Here is an 18,276-nt window from a genome sequence, read left to right as displayed (position 1 = left end):
ATTAAGTACACCTGGAGACCTCACACTTCAAATTTCTCAGTTACAGAAAGTGCCAATATTTAAATTTGGTCTTTGTCCATGGATCCCAGTTCTTGTTTTTGCGTGATCAAGTTACATGATACTTAATAGGACAAACTTGTTATCACAACGTGTGCTGAAAGTTCCACGCATGTGTGTAGCGTGTATATTGCAGTAAATTTTCTTTTGATCAGAATTACTACGTCGGCAGTAATTTGGGAATCCATCTGTGTTGGGAAAACAAGACAGCAGGTAAGATTGTGTATTCTATGGTGCAAAAACAGACAAAGCTGCTACAAAATGTTGTCCTTGCTGATGGTGATTTTATTGTAAAACAATAACTGTGTTTCAATGAAATATTAAAGTATTAATATAGATGAGTACAACTTTGTAAATCACTAACTTCCTTGGAAAGTAGAAAAATGAAACTGATTGCGAGGCAAGTCGAGACATCCCCCAAAAAAGTACATGAAATTACATCACTAATTGTTCCATACTGAGATTAAGCAGTTTGATTGAGACAAACCGGAGATGAGGCATTGAAATATTGAAAAAAAAACTGAAAAGCAGTAACAAATTATTAAACAGAGTTGATGAAATGTTTTTTTTTTTTGTCTGCGCATTGAATGTATTTGAGGTTTTACATAACTAACAGCGTCAGGTCAAATACAATAGTGAATTTACCCTATCATACTGATCAAAGTTAAAACAATGTTATGCAGCCTCAAACTCTATTGCATTTCACAAACACTGCTGAAGATACAACCTGATCTTAGCAACCTCGGAGGTGGAGCCCACGACTTTACCCCAGAGCTTATCTACTTGCATTCTGAAGATTAGTTTGAATGGATCCAACGAATGCTCTTCACATTTCATCCACATAGCCATGTTTTCTTCAGTGGTCAAAGTGATATAACCGGTATAAAATACTGTAACGATAGGTCATCTTGGATCAAGAAAAAGTGAATAACTTTGTTGTGCACAATATCTGGAGAAAAAAACAACAACAGAGAAACCCTTAGTATTGAGTGATGGTTGTTTCATCTTCTTTTCCCCACAGAAACTCCTCTTTGAAGTTAAAACAAATTACATGTACTCTCATAATGTAAAGATATTTAAATTGGATATCAACATGGTACGGTGTACTCCTAAGAACACATGTAGTCAATCCACACTTGTGTAAAGCCCTAGATACGCCTACATGTACAAAGTAGCTAGTTAAGCACAACAGTTAGGAAATAAGCCACAATCAGGGATGGGAATGAGAATTTTAATTTTCAGCTGAAAGTAAAGTAGCCTGGGTCACCAGTTACCACTTCATCTTTCACAATTCAAAGTCAAAGTCACTTCCTTGTCAAGCAATGCCCAAAGAAATTTTTTCCTAATGTCTTTATCGATTTCTTGCACGGCTGACTCGTTGTCTTTTGTAACCAATTTCACCATTATCGCAGCATGAAACTTGTAAACAACAATCCAGCGCCGCTAATAATTGAAATGGCGCCGTTGGTGTATGGGTTTCGACCATCAGTATACAGTATCAGTATACAGGCCTCTCTCTTGCAGGCAACAATGACCCGACAGCGTGTTTACTTCCGGTGAATAAACAAGATCTGTATTCTTATCCCCCCCCCCCCCTAAAGTGTTTTCCTTGAATTCAGACGTTTCAGAAAATCAACCCCTGCGGGCTCAGAAATCTGCAGATTCGCAGGAAAATTCTCATCCCTGCACAATATAGAAGGCATGATTTACCAACACTAATACTGTATTTTCTGATATTATTAGATTAATCCGAGAGCACCAAATTTCAAGACTTTATTTATAAATTGCTTTACACCAATATAAATATTTCTTATCAGTGGGCTAAATCTTTGTTCTGGGGTTTACATTTAACTCGACATTCACACCATCTTGCATCTTATTCACCTTCCTGAACTTGCTATGAAATAAAATTTTAACTTTAAATGCAATTCCTACATTACAACAGCAGTGAAACGATTAACAATACTCACTACAAATCACTTTACTTGGGTTCATCTGTTGCCCAATTAGGAAATTAGAAAATTTTTTAATATCAATTCTGGCAGACACAAAGTTCTGCGATTGACCATCCTGACTGATTTCGTACTGAGACTCTTCCAATTCACCGTCTTTATCTGAAAGAATATTAAACTTTATCATACATGTATACCTCTTATTGCCCCGGCCGTTGCAACGCTATGGCAAGTGCGCCCTCACACCAGGGTAATAATTTCCCGTATCACGCCTGGCCAGCGCGCCCAGCTTTCATCAATCAAAACAAAACACGTCATTATAAATTACATTGTGTGTTTGAGGTCCTGTCATGGTAAAATTGTAATTACTCCTACAAGACATATGATAAAACCTTTATTGACTGGATATGGCTTTAGCTGCCCTCGGTCGTACGACTTACGTGCCCTCACAAGCTTCCGCCGCATGACCTGGGACCACAAAAACCATATCTAGTCCATAATGAATAGTGTCAATTTGAGAGGAATTCCTGTGAAATATCAACAAAGATGCTTCAAATTTCCAGCCACCCTTTTTCCTCACCAGATTAATACATATACTTTCACGTACCAAAGTTTGGCCTCTCCCGAACTTTGTCCAGGTGGGGGCTAATTAATGTTCACCCATATATAACACTTTCCGAACAACAATGGATATTGTGAATTCAGTATGGACGCTGTTAAAAGTATTTCCACCCATGCTATTTCAACAAAAACAAATTCCCTTAGTCTGTCATTTTTAGCACTAAAATAGTGATCATAATTATAAAGTGAGGGAAAAACTGTCATTTTCAATTTAAATTTTAAATTTTCATAGTTGCCAGCCGGAAAATATTTAAAGTAGCCGGTGAATAAAGAGAGAAAGGAAGAAAGAAGATTATTTAGCAAGGCTTACACACAATCTACCCATATTTTTCGATTTGTATTTATGACATGAAAGCTGCATATTTGTCACATTCATGTCAGGCATCTCTTTCATGAATACATGTGTCAAACACAAATGCAATATTGGGGAATGCAAATAATAACACAAATCTGAGTTACATGAAAGCTGTTTGTGGATCACTTACTCCATGTTGGATTTGAAAGGTCTCTAAAATGTGTTGTAACAGACACCATGTCAGTCTCCACACTCAGATTCATCTCACCATTGCCATTACCAGAGAGAATCTGAAACAAAAAAAACACAATTGGGATACCCAGTCTTCTCACTGGACATGAAACATTTGCCTCATGATTTAATTTTTTTATCTCAGACTTTTTTACTTAGACAATTCATAAGCGTAGAATAAAATTCAAACTTAATAAACATTTGATTTCTATCGCTAGTTCCACATAGATAAGTAATAGTCTCATCTGTTTTGAACTGATGGAACAATTTCACCACATGTGAAAACACTGACTATCAGGACATGCATCACATCACTGATTCTAAAGACCCATTTCACCAATATCTCAAAGCAATCATGTGTCAGACACAAAAACACTGAACTGCACTAAGATTATATACACAAGTTCGGGAGAGATTGCAGAAAATTTATCATGGACACAAGAAATTAATGATGATCAGGGTTTTTTCTAGAAAAAAACTGCAGAAGGGAGCACTGCAATTTAGCCGCGCCACCAAGTGGAGGAGATATGGTTCTCCATACCAGTGTGTGGAGCTCTTGATAATTCTAAGTTAAAATGGAGCATTCTATGGCTTCCTTGGGGTCAAAATTACTATCAGACAAGTCACAGTTGTAGACTGTGGCCATATGTGATCCCTTGTCAATCAGAATCGTGATATTTGTGATGATAAAATTGCGAAAGTTTTCGGTGTTGGTGCCCTCAAGCCTCATCAGGTACAGGCAATCGACGCAGTTTTGTGTGGAAAGGATGTCTTCATAGCGACAAAAACAGGAAGTGGAATTTTGTTTTATAATTTGTTACGTCCAAGCTTATTGGGCGCCTTGTTTCGAGACGCGCACAATCAGATCTCCCTGCTTAAGATACGCAATTAGCCTATGCGATCCCGCACGGTATCGTGTAGAGGCCTATAGGTCGAAGACACAGGACCGTGCGATTCGGACGATGAGGTACAGCATCATCAGTCAGTTTCTGTGGAAATGGGGGGGGGGGGGGTGATTTTAGCTTGCGCAATTTATTCACTGGTTTTCCTGGTTCCCAGTGTTCTGATGAGCTATTGAAAGTTTACATGTTAAAATCAACCCCCATAATTTACCATCATACTTTCTGCCTTATCAGAACAAATGACTGATTTCAAATTGAGAATGCCTCTGACAGACTGTGCGTGCAATCATATGATTTTAGCAGCTGACTGACTTTTCTTGCTTCAGCTACTGTGAGACTTGCACAGATCGCATACATTCCTGACAACAGTGTTCCTTACTCACCACATAACTACTAAGATTCTTCATTCTGTCGATGACGTTACGCAGCAGTCGTAGCGGTGGCATGTAAATACTGATCTAAAAATATAACAGAGGTGGGAACAAAAATCAATAATCAAGTATTTTATAGTTATCCTTCATTCGTGCTAATTTAAGGTGTAGTTATGTGAGCAAAAAGTACAAGGATTTATAGGATAAAGGTATGCAAGCTGAATATCTATGTATGCGATGAATATCTCACAAAATCTAATGAGTTCAATGTGGATGTAAATCCAAATGCATTATAACCAATAGCATCACAGTAAACATCTGATGCTTAGAAATATTACCGGTATGTTTTGATAAACGTATCCTTAATTGAGATATTGTTCGTGATACAATAAAGTTAAATGTTGTAAGTTAAAAATTAAAAAACAATTAGAAAAAAAAAAAAAACAAAAAAACAAAAAAAAAAAACATTTTTTTTTTTTTTTTTTTGAGGCAGCTGGTAATTTAGATTTAATGTAGTTTTCTCTCATTAAGAAGCCGTAGTATACAAATTTGGCTAAATTAATTAACATGTTTTTATCCTTCGTTTTAAGTATATTTACTAGTTTTTCTTCTTTGTTTTGGTTAGTGGGTGTTGCAAAAAATTTGTTTAAGCAGTCTTAAAAATGTTTTTCATCCTCAATCTCCCCATTCTGGCAAATTTGACATTTGCTGCCTTGTAATGCATGGTTTGTGTAAACTCATGTATGCCAGGTTATCACCATTTACAATCAAAGAAAGCTTAAAAAGAACTCCCATGTGCTGAGAGTATTGGAGACACATTAAAAATAATTCAAAATTATTTGTACTTGATTGAGATAGTGATGGAAAAGCTGAAAACTAATAATGCAAATCAGAAAATTAATATTTGAATGTAAAACGAATGAGGTCTGCGCAATGTAACAGACCATCTATGTACCAAGTTTTATTGAAATGTGATTGGAACTAAAAACAAGCAGCCTCTTGGCTGAGATATCTCCGCTGTTAGCAATGCACATTTCAATTAAAGAACAGAAGATATCATTAGAAAATGAACAATATGCATAGTATCAATACAATGGGACTTGCTGTTTTCAACAAGAATTAAAAAATATCATTTTTCACCATAAATGATTGTGGTTTTTAACAAGAAGAAAATATCACTTTTTACCAAAAATGACAAAAATATTCATCAAAATTAGAGAATTGAAGATATCATCATGAAATAAACATATTTGAGAGTGGTCTACATGTAGTATCTATATATGTAATATCAAAGCAATTGGACTTGTCGTTTTTAACAAGAAGTCGAAAATATCACTTTTTACCAAAAGTGACAAAAATATTCACCAAAATCAGAGAATTAACAATATCATTACAAAATGAACAAATCTGAGAGAGATCCACATGTAGTACCTATATATGTAATATCAAAGCAATTGGACTTGCGGTTTTTAACAAGAAGTCGAAAATATCACTTTTTACCAAAAATGACAAAAATATTAACCAAAATTAGAGAATTGAAGATATGATCATGAAATGAACAAATCTGAGAGAGGTCTACCCAAGGTACATATACACCAAGTATCAAAGCATTCAGGCTTGCAGTTTTCAAGAAGAAGTCGAAAAAGTATAACATTGACACGGACGACGGAGGACAATCACTCATATGATAAACTCCGCTCGACAAAGTCGACAGCGAAGCTAAAAATTATGAATTATTTTGCTAATTAGGGAATTAATATAAACAGATTTTAACCCCAAACTAATCAGGTTTGTACATTGTCCTAGAGCATCTTTGTACTAAGTTTCATTGAAATGGAATAATTAGTACCTTAGATATCAGTGTGATAGCTTAAAAGTGGTTAATTATGCAAATTAGTAATTAATATGTACAGATTTTAACCCACAATTATCCAGGTCTGTCTATTGTCCTACAGCATCCATGTACAAAGTTTCATTGAAATGTGATGATTAGTACTTGAGAAATCAGTGTGAAAGCTGAAAATTATTTAATTATGCAAATTAGGTAATTAATATGCACAATTATTTACCCTGAAACTAATCAGGTCTCTGGATAGTCCTGAAGGATCTATGTACCAAGTTTCATTGAAATGTGATGATTAGTACTTGAGAAATCAGTGTGAAAGCTGAAAATTAATTAATTATGCAAATTAGGTAATTAATATGCACTGATATTACCCTAAAAACTATCAGGTCTGTGTAGTGTTCTATGACATCTATGAAATGTGATGATTAGTACTTGAGATATCATTGGAAAAACGAAAATTGACTAATCATTATGCAAATTAGGTAATTAGTAATTAGGTAATTTTTACCAAATACTGTTCAAAACCTAGCATTAGTTTAGAGCATCCATGTACCAAGTTTCATCAAAATTCAATGAGTGGTTGTTTAGATATCAGTCATAAAACAGCTAAAAATTAGCTAATTATCATGCAAATTAGGTAATTAATATGTACAAATTTTTACCAAAAACTTATCAAATCTGCGCACGCACAAGTTCAGAGCATCTATATACCAAGTTCCATCAAAATCCAATGAGCGGTTATTTAGATATCAGTGGAACAGTCATGGAACAGCTAAAAATCAGCTAATTATCATGCTGATTAGGTAATTAATATGCCTGGAATTTTACCAAAACCTAATCAAATCTGCGCATTGGCCCAAGGCTTCTATGCACCAAGTTTCATTAAAAACTGATGTACGGTTTTTGAGATATCAGTGGAACAGACGGACACACATACATACATACACACACACATACACATACACACACACACACACACACACACACACACACACACACATACAGACACACTAACTGCAAAGACTCCCATTTTGTGCTTCGCACATGGGAGTCAAAAATGCAACCCCCACACACACTTTGGGAATTAGCAAGGATGCATCAAGACGAACAAAATCAGTTCTTTCACAGACTCACTCATTTGCATTTTTGTATTTCTAGAAATGTATTTTGAGATACCTCTCAACTTGAATTGCACATTTTATAAATCTTTGAATAGAATAATTCTGCTAATTTAGACACTCAATCAAATTAGAATAAAACAAATATCAAGCCTATCTATACGTACCTCAATAATGAGTCAATGCTATTAAAATAAATTTGAATAGATTTAACAGTGATTTATTCTAACTTACATCAAATTCTGGCATTGGTGGTTCTTGATAATCCTCCCATAGTCTTCTGGCAATGACATTGACCGGTACATCATGTACTACATTACGACTAGAAGCAGACAATGACGGCTGAAAACAAACACAATCGTAATCAAGAATAGAAGTGCATTTCTAGTAGAAGAACGTATGTACCATCAATTTGATTTATTATACACAGGATTATTGACTTATTTTACCATAGACAAACCTCTATGCACTATTAATATAATAGTTACCTCCATGAGGTGTAGCTTTCCCATCCCAGTGTGCATTTTAAAAGGAAGTGGTGTTGAGAAACCCACAGGCATGATAAAGAGACTCCACTTTTTTGTGATCAGAACCATTAGGAGAGAAGAGTTGGCTGGTTTCAGGGTAAACACATGGGAAATCATGAGACAAATTTTGCTGCATATCGAGAGTCAAAGAATTTCATTCATTTCATTTACACAGGATATTTATAGTAATTTTTGTGTAAATTATTTTAAATTAAAATATTTTTGATTTACTATATCCGACAATGGAATCAAATAATCTTCATGTATCATTCAAAAATACGGTAAACAAGATTAGGAATGTTAAAGTGCCTGTGAAATGGCTGCTATTTTCACGCCTAAAATTATTCATTGATACATAAATATTACGGTACCGTATTAATTTTTATGTTTCTAAGCATAAATAATTTTTTTTAAGTGAAAAAATGTGTTTTTAACTCAGTCTACGGAAACTTTATTTTTGTGTATTTTAAAACGAGGCTCCTCATTAGCTTCTCATTTGCATACAAAAATTCCCCTTGTGACGTCAGAAGGGGAAGTCGCTGGGCAGCTTGCATTGCCGATACGTGTAAATAAGGCAAATTTCTTTTGCTGTTTTCTCGTCTTTGACTAAATTGCCACTTATGTACTTGTTCGTCGAGGAAGAATGGACCATAATGAACACATAGTATCAAGTTTGTTGCACGGGGTTGAGTCAGATGCAAAATATGTCCGGTCTGGTGTCGCTAGTCACCTTGGTCGTCACCGTCACCGGAGCACGTTTGTACACTGTCGCTGGACTCCGGCATTGGACAAAATCAAATTTGACGGCTGAATCGTCTTGTTATTTAGCAGGTTACTAGACACTATTGATTTATAAAATAGAGAAATAATTTAAAAAAAACGACAAAACACAGTTACTAAATAAATGACTGCCGCGTTGTAAGGGGTGAACGCGTCGGGTCATGAAGGAGACAAGTGCGTGAATGGCGGCGTTTAATTGGATAACAAAAATTATTGAGAGCGACTCACATACAGACAAATTCAGAGTGGATTTAGCGTGATTTTCATGATTATGACATCATATTTAAAAAGTACATTGACAGCTCAAGCCCGAAGTAAAGGCAACAAAGGTGTGAATTCGACATTCAATACCAATAACCAAACAATTCAGACACTTTTAGCCTGCGAAAATGAAAACAGCCTGAGGGCTGCGTAATTTCCTGTTTGTCCGACGCTTCGTTTTCGTGTCATTATCAAAATTACTGCTACCTTTTTACATAACACGGGTGGTCTATAAAGTGATAATCAGGATCGCAAAAAATCAAATCATTTGAAACACATACTCAACGTCTCTCTCCCTTCTGAAATCCGTCTCAGTGATCATGGGCTGGTCCGGAATCTATTTTTTCGAAAACGTTTTCTATTGTCGGCGTTTCTCGTTAAAACCTAGTTGTTTTGTCATGGACAAGGACAGTTTTTCAAAAAAAAAAAGAATCTGAGGTGAAGTGGACACTGCATATGATGCTGTTAAGGAGGAAGTCCACCCCAACTTTTTCTCGTTATTTTCACGGCTTTCGTCCACCGATTTCGCACCTTCGGATTGATTGGAAACGTGGAAATGCTTACACTACGACTATACGCATTACTGCAACTGCCCACAACACAACGTTTAACCATCATAAAAATTTGTTGTGAAAACAACTTCTAAAAATTCGCTCTCTCAAAAATAAAATAAAATAGACAAAAGAAACGCTGATTAAAAAATGTATATCGTTTAAAAGTACAGTTGTACGTTGAATGACACAGTGATATAAAAGTACGGCTCAGGGGTATGGCTTCCTCTCATATTTTTGCATTTGGTGGCGCACTTTCAGCGAGAGTCGGAAATCCGGAAACAGCCGACCGTTTCAGGATAGGTGGGCGTGGCTACAGCACGGTAAATGACTCAAATTTACTTAGATACGAGTAATCATTTTCAGCAAAAAAATCAATAATTGCCCATTTCAGTGGGGCACAAATCCAAAATGGGAAGCGTGTGGGTGGGCATTGCACAGGCACTTTAAAGTTAGTATTATGGGTAATCAGTTGTCATACAATCTCGTATTGCAGCCCTCAAAATGCTGCCAGAAACAGGGTGAACAAATATTGTAATATTATTTAATATAGCCTGTCATGTTTAGTGATATTTGAACAAAAGTTATCCAAAAATAGATGTACCGGGGAGGGGGGGGGGTGTTTAGATAAAATCGTAATATTCCAAACAGTTAATTACTGGTACCTTGAGTCATCGTCACTAGCTGACATTCATAGCATGTTGATTTGATCTCTGCAGTAATAAACTGAAGAACTTTCAAACGACTGTTCGAGTCCACAAACACACACATGTATTAATATTGTACAGGAAAGATTTTCACAGTAAAGTAACAAACAAATGTTAGAACTCTTATGACTTGTCAATGTGAATAGTTTTAGAAATACACCCAACTAGCACAAATGAAACAAAGTAGTTTTATATGATGATACCCGGGATACACTTTTGCTGCCCTCAATCGTACACATGTACAGCCAGAGTAACTTTGGGCCCTGAGTATGACTAAACACAAGTTTGGGGAGCTTCTGTCGTAAATTATTAAGAAACAAATTATTTACTCAGTCCATAAAGATGATTATTATACATCTGTCACCATAACGACATAAGTTACAGCGCACCGTAATTTTGTAGTATTTTACAGGGTATTTTCATCCTACCATATTAGGAAATGCGAATTTCAAATATGGAATGATTACCTGCGTAAGTGTCCTCCAATAATAAAAACAAACATGGCTGCCTTTAGAGTTTGACCGGACTCCATACAAAGAAGTTTGCTGATTCTGTTCTAAACATTTTCCCGGCATGTCGGTCAATACTCTGGCTGTACTGTCTTCGTGCATACTTTGAGATACTCTCGTAATAACCTCATATTATTACACAACAGAGTAACATAAATCACAGTTTCAGACACCTATACTTACTAACTGTACATCAAACGTCAGACACGGAGTATGTTTCTTTGTTAGTTTGACCTTCACTGACTTGGCAGATTGTGCAGATTTCAATGCTCTCATTATATTCTCCCCAATGATATCCAAATAAATCTCATTGAATTCAGCAGATACACCATCCATGTTGTACTCATCGAAAAAATTTGCCTGAAAATGAAAGTCATGCATTTCATGAAATTGCACTAGTAAGAATGTCAATGTGTTTCACTTTCTGCTTTGGTGCAACACTGAACAGTAATATCCCAGGAAATATGTAATAATCACAGAAACACAGTTGCAACATGAGTTTAATAGAGTGTTTTAAATTATGAAGGAAAAAGCATGATACACATAACTCAACGGTCATAACGATCATAATTACGGATTTCAGTCCATCAATTTACTAAATATGTTGAATTATTTAGTAGATAATACAACTTTAAGGTGCGGTGGTGCGGTAAAGGTAATTTTTGTTGTCATGAGAACCATGATAGGATGTAATTGCAATGAATGTTAACTCAATCTGAGGATGTGGAGGGTGTATTTTAATATATACGACCACATGCCAACACCAACTATTTAAACAAATGGTTGTCTCCTCTGAGGGGATTTGTCAACCAACCACAGCATACAAGTTCTGATTGGAGACTGTTATTGCAATTGTCAGTTGTGCATGTAGTATTTGATGTATTTAGAGATGTGTGCACAAGTAACCATTCATTGAGGGGAGGGGGGTGGTTGTCAGTACCGATATACATAAAGCATCCAGTGCCTTAGCCTGACAAGGTCGCGTGAATTGCACCCTCCGCCAAACCCAACACACGCCTGACAGAACGATGTAGTTTTTCACTTCCACAAACAATTTTTTTGTCGGTACCAATCAAATTGCAGGAACGTCAGATAGTGACAGCCATCAAAGAGTAACCATTCACGACAGAGTTTATTTGTTTGTTGACATAATGCGTGATACGTTTCTGGCAAATTTCCGTCCAATGTTTATCATCTTATTGAAAACAGTCTGATTTTTGCCGACAATGCAAACATGGCTTTGAACTGACAATGTTACTATGACCACCAAAATGAATATTCATTGACCTCATTGCAAGAAGGCGTAAACTTTGTGAATTTGCAGTATTAGTCTTGCCGACGAGACATACACTATTCTGTCTGGCTGATGCCGGTCGGCTGGCGAGGGCCTACTCACGCCTACATGTAAAGCTACAGGAACCTCTACTAAGATCAGAAGTTACTCAAGACTCCAATCTTACCTGTATCATTTCACACCAGATACTAATACCACCGCTGGTAACGCTGTCATTTAATATGAAGTATAATTTATCAGGTGTTATCCTCAAAACATAATTCTTGGCAAGTTTAGATATTGTACTAACCACACCTATTAATAGAAAATACATACATGTACAATGTTATATAGAGTCTCACTGACTATCTCATTATTTTATCTTTGGTCACGGCAAATTTCCAGCAAGTTATTCTGTATGGATGTAGTTGATTGTAGTAGAATGTCACAGAGTAACTGTGTTTTTCATTTGATAGTGTTCTGAAACATTCAACTTTTTGTATTACCTGGCATATGTCACTTAAAGCGAGAGGGTCGCACGCACAGGAATTGAGTCCCAAGCAACAATAACAACACACGGTAAAAACACAAAGGCTCATGGGTAAACGCTTGTTTGTAAACAATGACAGGCTATGCCCATCTGACGCATACACAGGTGACGACTCCCCCGCTTAAACCTTCACATCATTGGATAAATAGGAATCTAGTGGGTTGCTGACCAGTTATTGGCAAGATTACAGGAACAGTTACAACCCCCAAAATATCATTTAATGCAACATTTGAATGTCTTTCCGAGCAAAAAAACGCCTAGGCCAAAAAAAAAATGAAATTCATCAAAATAGTTTTCCAAACAACAGGGCAAGTACCAGTAACTTTAAAAACTTGCCTGCAATGCTGAAAATTTACCAACCCTGCTTATGTTTTCAATATTTTATTGACTTTCAATCGTTCCACTATATTTAATTTAACCAGACATTCAGTGTCACTGCTGAGACATTCATTCAAGTAAGAATAAGCACAGACCCTCAAATTTAATATAGTTGGAACATAAACATGTCAGAAATATGGATCCAGAAGACGAAGCTTGATTGAGATGATTTTTTAACATTAAAATGATTGACATTTTGTATCTGATCCGCAAACGAGTACTTCTCCATACTGAGAAATATTGCTGTGCAGCAGCATTAATTAAAATAAAATGGCCACCAGTCAGCCATTTTGAATACATCTATATATCTATATCATGATGTAAAATGAATATATAAAATTTGAACATAATCAGTCAAAACATATCAGAGATATGGCTATAGAAGTGCATTCATTTAAACAAAATGGCCACCAGTCAGCCATTTTGAATACATCTATATATCTATAACATGATGTAAAAAGAATATATAAAATTTGAACATAATCAGCCAAAGCATATCAGAGATATGGCTCTAGAAGTACATTCATTTAAACAAAATGGACACCAGTCAGCCATTTTGAATACATCTATATATCTATAACATGATGTAAAATGAATATATAAAATTTGAACATAATCAGCCAAAGCATATCAGAGATATGGCTCTAGAAGTGCATTCATTTAATGCATATGTATATTATTATGTGTGATGCATTCATTTTATTTTCACCAGCCGACTGAATAGTTATCCGTGCTGGACATAATTTTAATAAACACTGCATGATTTGTTTGGTAATATGATTGATTCAGGTTAGGACTTATTCATTAGAGGGAACAAATCCAACGGGTCTTTGAGGCTTACTTTCAATAGATCGCAGCGAAGCGGCCATTCCGAGCAAGAAAAGATCGAAAAAAATGTAAAAAAAAAAATGATTTTCACACAGTCTTCCATGATTTTTTTGTGATACCGTATTACCCCGGGCACGCGCCCCTCCCTGCGCAAGCGCCCCTGTTTTCACAAGTTACATGTTGGGGACATCCTCGGTTAAACGCCCAGGGTGATTTTTAGCCAAGAACGGGGTCAACAATAAAGTTTTATTTGTCAAAAACGAACGCGTTTGATTTATTTAAATAGTGTGTTTGTTACAGTAGTTCTCTTTTTGGAGCGTGTGGTGGCCCTGAAAAGGGCCGTTTTGTTTGTGTTTTTACGTAAAAACTCATTGGAACTTAACGTAAGATGAACCACGCAGCATGTGGCGCACACGTTCTGCTTTCTCTTCATTCAGGATGAATCTAATATTGCAATATAATCCATACCTTGGTGACACAGTCAGCTGGCATCGGTGTCGCTGGGTCTATATAATAAAGGTAAGTTGTGCAACCAAATTTGTTTTTCGCCAATAAAAAAATAACTAAGGCAAAAACTCACGGTTTTTTCACATTTTTGTAATAAAGAAATTATTCTCTATCAATAATCCGCCCAAAACAGAAACATTTCTACTAATTCTTGTGTTCTCTAATTCTTCGCCTGGCGATGCTCTTCCATTTCACCCCCTCTGAAATGTTCTACTTTGCAGCCTGATCGCAGGTTTTTCGAAAAACGCCGAAAAAACACAAGAATTAGTAGAAATGTTCCTATTTTGGGCGGATTATTGATAGAGAATAATGTCTTTATTACAAAAAATGCGAGTTTTTGCCTTAGTAATTTTTTTATCGGCGAAAAACTGCAAACTTGACAAATTTGGTTGCACAACTTCCCTCTATCATATACACCCAGCGACACCGATGCCAGCCGACTGTGAACGGGAGCTAGCACTTTTGAGACATCACGTTGTAAACTTGCGACTTTCTTTCCATCCTTCATCACAGCTATGGCATTATGGTCATGTGGATTATTTTTCTGTCGTTGAAGAAAAACATTTTGCCGACCTCAAGTCCATTACGATAACCATAAGGAGACATGCCGACGATGGGAACTTGTTGCATCATAATTTTGTCATGTGTGTGGGTGCGTGAATAAATCATGTTAATGAGGTCGACCTGAGTTTATTTTCAGTCTGTTTTTTATGTATCGCCATTTGGATATGTTTATGTATTCACAATAGTTTGTTCACATCAGTAATAAAAGGTTTATTTGTTTCATAACCCTGTCTGCTATTCTTCAGTAATTACGATGCAATGTATCAATACGTGCGTGAACAAAATTATGCTAATGAGGTCATCGCCTTCTTGGATTACAAGCTGTAGTTTTTCCCGGCTGTTTTGACTTGCACTGATCACGATTACTAAAAAAGTAACCGTGCATTGATTACAATACTTACCATACTTTGTAGCCAATTTCAGTGAGTAATACAACTTCATTCTCTGACATAAAACAAGATTTATTCTTGAAATTCGACCCTGTGTCTTAGTGTTCCCACAGTTCTTGACCGAGTGCTCACGTTTATTGAAACCTCGCATAAATCAAGAAATAAGTACATGTACAAAGTGTACGAAAGCATTCCTTTATTTGACCTTCATACGATCACAAAAACTTTTTTAAATCTTTTTTGGGGTGGTCCTCGGGTAAGCGCCCACCCCCAATTTTTCCCGATTTTGTATGTTCAGGCCCCTGGGCGCGTGCCCCGGGTAATACAGTATATTATTGATTCAGTCCAGCAGTTAGATGGGGTTATTTATTAGAGGCACCGGGCAACCAAAATTTCAGTAACAACTGGTTTTGTGTTCAGTATCCGGTGGACTGTTGCATTTTCTAGTGGGCTTCATTTTTGTCCGACGATGTACACTTCTAGAGCGTACAATGTTTCAAATCATGGCATATTGAGCTGGCTCATGTGTTTGACCACAGTAACCGTGGTTTGACACTAGTGACCCATCAAACTAACTTGTACATGGTTTGAAATTCAATTGTTATGTTGTATTTCAACATGGAGGTAAAAAGAGAAGGAGTCACAGCCAAAATAATCTTCCTAATCTTCTTTTGTTTTAGTCAAGTTTAATCCTATAATTCCCTTTGTCTTATCGTCCTTTCACCCCAGGATCGTTGTCGACACGTCATTTCTCTCAAGCGATGCTGCGTACAGTACACACTCCAAGGTCTTGTTTTACGGTGTCGCAGTAAAAGCCAAAGGACATAAAGCATGCGCAGATCTTTTATACGTAGAGGAATCATGTTTGTGAGAACGGGAAAGTTGGAATTATGAAAATCGGAGAATTCCTTGTTAAGTTTATGTAATTTTTCATTTTTCAGCACATTTTCCGTTGTATTTTTGAATCGGTAATATTGTAATGTTTCGAAACCTTGCTAGTACTGTTTTTTAGTCCAAAATAAAGATCGTTTAATGTTCCTTGCAATGGTGCATGACATGGACCGCACCGCGTTGTACCAGAGACTGAATTTTGAGGTTCAAAATGACACTTTTTGAAGTTTATATCCCGTGTATGTCCTACTTCCTATGGCAGTGCGTCAATTTTCTTTATACACCATGTACAAGAAAATTGCTGCATTTTTTTGTTTTCGTGCAATCATTTCGTTCACACCATATGCAAAAAAATTCTTCGTCTGTAATATGCTCTTCGATTTCGTTTACGTCTTCTGAATTTAAGGATATAGCAGTTTCAGCATCGTAGTCAAACTTGTGCGCGTTATCGATCGTCGCCATATTTGTTTATAAGAATTTGACTAGAATTGTCACGAAAATCGCTGAGTGCTGCCGAAGGCGTCCATAGTATGCTAATACATGGTAATCCTCACTGCGCTAAGAGGAAACTGTACTCCTTGATCCGTTCGGCAAATAAACTCCCTGGTCTATGTACAAACAGCGGCGACCATCCTGGTACCTCTGATCTAAGCTTGGCTGTGACTCCTTCTCTTTTTACGTCCATGAAGAAAAGATAAGCATTCATTTACTTAGTGGACAGAGGCGGACTTAATTACCCATGAGCATTTGGTGCAATCTATGGGATTGAGCGGGTCCCCTTTAAGTAGGTGAAATCGACAATGCAGTGTTTCACCGACACTGCCAATACCTACACTAATACGAGGGTCAAGTTGACTTGGGATCGAGTTGACTTGGGGTCGATTCGACTTGGGGTCTAGTTGACCAGAAGCCTATTTTAGTATAATGTAGTAATAAGCTACTCGGCTGCACTTGCTCGCCTAGCTCTGAGTACAGTCATGTAGGTTGGCCTCCTTCCGCTGATCATTCGGCTCCCACAGTTCTGAGAAGGCCAACCTACAGGACTGTACTCAGGGCTATCACTCGCCAGACATTGTCTGCTATTAAAGTTACGCCAGTTTGACTTGTGACGTTGACCGACTTTAACAACTTGCTCGGAAAATGTGTTATCATACACATTACTTAACACTATGGTGAAAACATTCCACCGTGTATCAATTGATTCACTATTCAGTACACTTTCCAAGTCTGTGTGCCTTGATTATTAAATCGATTTATTATAATTTTTCTTCGAATACAAGAAAATCTTCCTTGGAGATTAATTTATTATAGGAACAGGAATGGATACTTACGAGTGAAATGTTGGATACATGCAACGTCCACAAGTCTTCCACGAAATCTCATATCTATATACAAATGGTATGCAGCTGAGTATAAAAATAAAACCAGAATTCGTTCAGATCATAACTCCAAAAAGTTTATTTTTGCCGCCATGTTGAATCTCGCGTTCGTTTTCCGCTCTCGCGGGACCGGCGGTAGAGGGCGACACGATTTGTCATCGCTGGTTTGCTCGGGAACGACATTTCAAATTACGTACTGTGCCACACGTGACTCGCCCGACTTGCATGCTGGTACAAAAGCCATAAACACCGAGCAACCGAAAGGAAAACACAAAACCATACTGTGCTGAAACAGTTTTAACTGTTAAGTAGGTTTAAAATCACCTTCCTCGGGCCACGGCGCGGTGGCCTAGTGGATAAGGCGTTGGCCTCCGGAGCCAAAGATCGGGGGTTCAAATCCCCCTCGCGTCGGCTATAACTTTTATCATCAATTAAAATTGCCTGACAAGGGCGTGCTTGCTGTACGTGCAGTTTATTTCGATCGTTCACACACGTGGGTATTTTCCATGGACGATTTATGTCGCTGATCATCCGCATGACCTCCACCGATACAAGAGCAAATCAACACAGCAAGGATCATTAAAAAGGAAAGTTACTTCCAATTTCCAATGGTTGTGATAGGCCCAAGTCAGTCCTGTGGATAAACAGATCATCCGCATGACCTCCACCGATACAAGAGCAAATCAACACAGCAAGGATCATTGAAAAGGAAAGTTACTTCCAATTTCCAATGGTTGTGATAGGCCCTAGTCAGTCCTGTGGGCAAACAGATCATGCGCAGTGTCCAAG

The 18,276-nt window shown here is 37.0% G+C and overlaps 1 protein-coding gene and 1 non-coding gene across 2 annotated transcripts; one reads left to right on the top strand and one right to left on the bottom strand.

Annotated features, from left to right (window-relative positions):
- Nucleotides 1-321: 321 nt before the first annotated feature.
- Nucleotides 322-17,591, bottom strand: LOC100369240 (checkpoint protein HUS1-like). Its single transcript, XM_006821505.3, has 8 exons — nt 17,440-17,591; nt 12,189-12,316; nt 10,912-11,088; nt 7,628-7,735; nt 4,442-4,516; nt 3,116-3,215; nt 2,028-2,171; nt 322-1,006 (listed from the first exon to the last, which is right to left on the bottom strand). The coding sequence occupies exons 1-8, from the start codon at nt 17,489-17,491 to the stop codon at nt 921-923; spliced, it is 870 nt and encodes a 289-aa protein (XP_006821568.2). The 5' UTR covers nt 17,492-17,591; the 3' UTR covers nt 322-920.
- A 234-nt stretch (nt 17,592-17,825) lies between these two features.
- On the top strand, nt 17,826-17,898 carry TRNAR-CCG (transfer RNA arginine (anticodon CCG)). The gene has a single exon. It is a non-coding gene; the product is annotated as a tRNA-Arg (tRNA).
- The last annotated feature ends 378 nt before the right edge of the window (nt 17,899-18,276 follow it).

The sequence above is a fragment of the Saccoglossus kowalevskii genome, chromosome 21, assembly GCF_978046115.1.
Source record: "Saccoglossus kowalevskii chromosome 21, keSacKowa6.1, whole genome shotgun sequence".
Classification (NCBI taxonomy): Eukaryota; Metazoa; Hemichordata; class Enteropneusta; family Harrimaniidae; genus Saccoglossus; species Saccoglossus kowalevskii.
This window is presented reverse-complemented; position numbering and strand designations above follow the sequence as displayed.

Bases quoted from the DNA above. Each gene is read 5' to 3' on its own strand.
- LOC100369240 (XM_006821505.3), bottom strand. From the start codon at position 17,491: ATGAGATTTCGTGGAAGACTTGTGGACGTTGCATGTATCCAACATTTC. The intron at 12,317-17,439 runs GTAAGTATCCAT...TTCTATTAATAG, and splicing joins ATGTATCCAACATTTCACTC to GTGTGGTTAGTACAATATCT. The intron at 2,172-3,115 runs GTAAGTGATCCA...ATATTCTTTCAG, and splicing joins CCTTTCAAATCCAACATGGA to ATAAAGACGGTGAATTGGAA.